The 5,279-nt window shown below is 44.0% G+C and overlaps 1 protein-coding gene across 1 annotated transcript in view; it reads right to left on the bottom strand.

Moving 5' to 3' along the window:
• Positions 1 to 4,746, bottom strand: part of LOC103193222 (polycomb complex protein BMI-1) — a 13,277-nt gene extending 8,531 nt beyond the window's left edge. The window contains exons 1-5 of the mRNA XM_042780341.1: positions 4,608 to 4,746; positions 3,187 to 3,298; positions 3,014 to 3,077; positions 2,901 to 2,935; positions 2,192 to 2,251 (exon numbers count right to left, since the gene is read on the bottom strand). Of these exons, the coding sequence (XP_042636275.1) occupies positions 2,192 to 2,251; positions 2,901 to 2,935; positions 3,014 to 3,077; positions 3,187 to 3,298; positions 4,608 to 4,746 (410 nt within the window). The remainder of the gene's footprint in view (positions 1 to 2,191; positions 2,252 to 2,900; positions 2,936 to 3,013; positions 3,078 to 3,186; positions 3,299 to 4,607) is intronic.
• Positions 4,747 to 5,279: the final 533 nt, after the last annotated feature.

Here is a 5,279-nt window from a genome sequence, read left to right as displayed (position 1 = left end):
GGCAGAGTGGAAACTGACACCGGCTCCAAAATGGCTCAGAGTCCGCCCCCCCCCTCCCCCCCCCGCCACCCCCCCACCGGGTCACGTGCTCCCCTCATTCCTTAAGGGCGGCCTGGGAATTAGTGTCGGTGTAGTCGGGCCCGCGGCCGCCCCCTTCCCTCTGAGCAGCCCGACCTAGCCCCCTCCCATTCGCTCTGCGCGGCAGCGGCGGCGCTGGCGCGGCTGCGGGAGACATTTCTCCACAGCGCCACACGCGCCACCCTGCTCTCAGCGCGGGCATCGCTCCGGCCCCGCACGCAGCTCACCCTACCCCACCCCCCGTTATTTCTTTCTTTCAGGCGCCCGCCTCCGCCCAAGGCGAACACGTCCGACGGCTACCGCGAGGCGTGCGTCCTGCTACTACCCCCCGCTCAGCTCTCCAGTCCCAAAGGGCTGCGACCCATACTTCGGCGCCGCGGCGCGGAACCTGCGCCGAGTTGGGCTCACGGAAACAACAGCAGCTGCTCCCCCTCTCCACCCGCCGGCAGCTAAGGCGGGGCGCGCGCGGGCAGCGGCTCCCTCCGGGCCGTAGCGCGGGGATCGGACGCGAGGCAGCCGGGCTGGGCCTCGTAAGACCGCGGTGGTCGGGAGAGCTCTGCGGCCGCAGGTCAGGCTGCGGGACAGCCCGCTGGCGCAGGTAACGGGCCGGGGCGGCTCCCGCCGCGAGGCCACCGCGCCCGCTCCCGGCCCCGCAGCCGAGGTCTTCCAACAAACTTGGTACACCGCGTCCTTTCCCACCGTTATTCAACTTCAATCATGAGAAATGGCGATCGTTAAAAGTTAACGTTAATCGTTTTTATTTGTTCCCACTAAGTAATAATTAACACACAAACTCAAATCCAAACAAAATATAACTTTTTTTGTGAGTGGGAATACACCTTATTTATTCAGAGTGTAATAATACTGGCTACTTCCCTCATAAAACTTGAAAAAGATCAAAAATAAGATTAAGTGTACAGTTAATACTAAAGATGGTTAAAATAGGCTGGCAGAATTTCCCTCAACCCTTTTACAAGCGTAGAAAAATAAAGTGTCAAAATTGATGAGTAGCATAAAGGCAAGAGGAAAATTTGTTTCTACTGAAAAGGACATCAGTTCGAAGAAACGATGGTTCGGCTGAAGGCAAGGTGTTTCTGGTCTTTCTCTAGATTCCAGCAGACTGTTAACTTCCCCCAGTCACAACTGAGTTGCTCTTTCTAGGCTTTTCGAAGCATCTTTAAGTTTCCCCACCAAGTCCTACAAAACGTATAATACAATGTTTTTAAGGTGGGGGGGGGGGGCGGAAGACGTACCCAGGTTCCAGAAAGATGTATGAAAAAAGTCCAGAGGCACTTTCTAAACAAGTTTAAAATCCTGGAGGTTTTAACCTTTAATAAACCACTATCAGTTAAATATTTTAAAGATCTTTCTCTCTAAAATACCTCATCTTTAAATCGGCTATTTGCCCTCAGATTAAAACAGGATTTCTACAGAATCCTCTTTACAGGCATTTCTGAACTAAATTTCCCATGCAATCTAAAAAGAGTATGCTGTACATATTTCCTAAAAGTTTAAAGTTTGATTTATGGTTACAGTAAAATGACTTTGTAAGAGATGCCTTTGAAAAATTGAATTTCATCAACATTTCAAGTAATGCTCTTATTTTTAAAGTGTTAATAAGTTAATCCTCATATCCATTAATTTAGTTTTGAATTTCCCTGATCTTAAAATAGCAATTTTAATAGTATTAGAATTTTGTATATACTTCTCTCTTAATAAGAAATTATTTAAACTATTGTTTAAAAATACTGTTTTGAAAAGTTAAATTCAATTTCTGAAAGCAAAGAAGACATTTTCAAACTATGCTCTTAATTCTGCTTTTTCCTATTGGACCAAACTCATAAATAGAAGGAATTTACACTCAGAAGTTTGTATTAATTGAAGGGACAGCAAACTAGGCCAATTCCCTATGAATAATACGAATATGAATATCTTAGTTTCCAAAGTGAAGTCTAAGTTAAAATACTGCTTTTGAAGCCCCCTTCTTACTAAAGCCTTAACCCAATCTCTATTATCTGCTGACAAACTGTTTTTCTTTTTAACTTTCCATAAGCATAATTCTCAACTGCACTGATAAAAAAGATAAACATATTCATAGACCCTAATACTGTACCTGTAATTGTTCCATGTTGCAACTAAAATTAATTTCTGGGTGGGATCCTGCATCACTGTTCTAGGTAAGAAAAAAAATGCTATTTAAATAGAAAAATTTTTGCTTTCCCTACACATTTAATCTTTAGACATGAATTATGTATAAGTACCTCTACATTTAAGGTCACCAAATATGCAGGTCTATACATCTTATGAAGTTGATTGGTCTGAAACATAACACAGACATATCAGTCTTTATTTACAAAAAAATAAAAAAGCTTTACCCAAATCTCCCTAGAAAAGTTTGTCAAACTTTACCTTTATCTGGTATTCCAAACGCCAAGAAACATCAGTTATGTGAGGAAGAGATCTGCCTATACTAAAAAATATAATAATACTTTTGTATATAATATCTACAGATAAAGTTCCACTATTTATCTTTATTAAGAAGGGCCCCTGTCTACCTCCCCACCCCCACAATTTTAATCCATTCTGAAAACATTGTTCAACTTTATTTTCAAATCCTGAATAGTAAAAGAGCATTGTAAGAATTATTTCAATAAACTTTATCTTTAAAAACATTAGCTTAACTTCAATTGTTTCACTCGCCCTTTGGCCTCTTTTCTTTTGGTCAGTACCCGAGTTTTTTCCCTGTTTGTTTCACACCAGCTCTCTTCATTCATACCTGCAAGTGCAAAGTGACTCAGCTTGACACCATATATAGTACCTACCTTCCCAGTAGGATTTCTAGGGAATTCTTATTATTCTGAAAAAAAGAAAACACAATTTCGCAAACAGAGTAGAAGAAAGATAGTCACTGTTAATTTTAAAAAGTTTAAGTAACCTGATATTCCGTACAAAACAGTTCTATTCGCTCTCTGTCAAATTTACAGTCTTCTAGATATGTGCTAGAGGGGAAAACAAAACAAACTTTTATTAGTCTCCATTTTAAAAACTGAAATTGGAATCATAAAGGTAATATTAGAAAATAAATTGGTATTTAAAAAAATCCTGTACCTTAGAGTTGATTTGTCAGCTCTTTGCTTTCCTGCTTCCAGTATACAGGTTGCAGCTGCTGCATGACAATGTTTTAAGACTACTGGGTCAATGTGTTTCAAGTCTGGATGATCTAAAATAAATTAACTCCCAGTTATGCCTGTGATAATAAACTCTTTAGCCATGTTCTAAAAAGGGCATTTTAATTCAGTAAAATAATCCTTCAACAGGATAAAAAATTAAACTATAAGGACTGTTAATTTTAAGTAAATTACATGGAGAAGTCAATTACAAAACAAAAGAACGTCAATAATTACATTGTCTTGTGGTTTCAATTTGTTATTTTGCCTTATTTTTACTTTAAATATATATGTTTATTATAGTTCCAAAGAAAAAAACAAGACAGTGGTCATTCTAACACTGGATGGAATAAAGTCAAAGGAAAAACAAGGAGACAAATATTTTGCATGGTGTAAATTTTAGAATGAATAACCTTTTATTCTAACAAACTGATTAATTAGGGTAACTGGCTTCTTGGACATTACTATACTAAAGAGAAGGGAGGGTACAAATTCAGAATATAAAATACAATTTTGAAAATCATATCAATAGTTTCAGGTTTTGACAACCATCCTTTTTTGAGATTAACCCAGGTGGTGGTTACTATTTTCGTTTGACAACTTCCACTTTCATACTTTTTGTACAAGTGTTTAGTTCATGAAACTACAGAGAAAAAAAAATTGAATTGTTGGGATACTTAAGCTTAAGAAAATTACCTAAAAGCGATCTGTTTGAAAGTATGTTTTCAATCACAGCTGACACTACACTGTGCAATCACTGACCCGACCGCTTAAGAGACTTCGCCACCTGGTAACTGGGGCGGAACTAAGCATAATGTACCAAATTTTAAGATTCTAGGCGTCGAAACTTATGTAAAACACACTGAACTAAAATGTTAGAGTGATCATGGGAACCTGAGGTGTTTTTTAAGTCGGAAAAATGTCAACACTATTTGACCTAGTAATTAGTTTAGGAAGACTATTTTAAGCCTTTGCCAGCCTAGCACTGGAAGCGTGAATTACAGGGAGCTCAGATGAAGGCCAAGTGTCAAAACAGCCGCTGCTTCTGACCAGGCTGAAAATAAATGTTTAGGCCACAAACAAGACTTCAACGCGGGCTTTACAAAGGAACAAAGAGCCTGGGAGGAGAAATCAGGCCAAGAACGTGTAGCTGGCTGTGTGCAGGTGCCAAGTGGAGTCAGAACAATCTCCAGGACCCGCTGTGGGGTCCTGGCAGAGCCTTCAGCCCCACACTCCGTCCGGAGCGTAGGGCAAAGCCCGGAGACTTCCTCTTCCCGGGGCTTTCCCCCTCTCTCGGTTTTGCTCCTCTTTTCCGAGCGCCCCTCCACCCAGGCCGATCCAGTTCAGAGCTGAGCGGCTTACCTAACACGGCCTCGTCCGCCTGGGCGTCCAGCAGGCTCTGGAAAGCCGCCCGGAGGAGTAGCGTGAAGGCGTTGGGGTCGAAGCAGCCGGGATCCGCCAGCATCTGGAAGCCTTTCTGCACATACTCGGAGAGCTCCATTGTGAGCGCGCCGTGACCTTCGACACGCGCACCACGTGACACGCGCCGCGCGCCCAGCTGATGGGGCCGAGCGCGCACGCGGCTCCAGGCGGCCGCGCAGGCTGCGGGCCTCCCCGCCTGGGGCCTCCCCGCCCGTCTGTCTCCCCGCCCCGCGTCGGGAGACCCAGGCAGCCTGCCGCCAGCCGCCGCTTCCGTCCAGACCTTCCTTCTTTAGCCGGGTCCCTCAGATCAGCGGTGCTTTTGCGAGAGGGGCGGCCCGCTGCGCTTTGTGGACGCGCTCGCTGCTTTCTCTTCCACTCGGTGCTCACCTTGGGCTGTCACTAGCTCCTGCCAGTCTCCACGAGAGAGTCCCCTAGAAGACCCCCTTGGCCTGTGGTCCAACGTGTCGGTATTCCCAGCCTCCAGCTCCCGGCTCCAACTATACACCCTCCTTGCTTCTTGCTCAGCGCGAAACCTGCGGGAAGCTCCGAGTTAAGGCAACTGGTTTTTTGTTTTGTTTTGTTTTTTAAACTCACCACCTTAACCCCGCAGCA

This window comes from Orycteropus afer, unplaced genomic scaffold (genome assembly GCF_000298275.1).
Source record: "Orycteropus afer afer isolate SDZICR_OR568_19922 unplaced genomic scaffold, OryAfe1.0 scaffold00035, whole genome shotgun sequence".
Taxonomy (NCBI): domain Eukaryota; kingdom Metazoa; phylum Chordata; class Mammalia; order Tubulidentata; family Orycteropodidae; genus Orycteropus; species Orycteropus afer.
The sequence above is the reverse complement of the archived record's forward strand: the minus strand, read 5'-3'. Positions and strand labels throughout refer to the sequence as shown.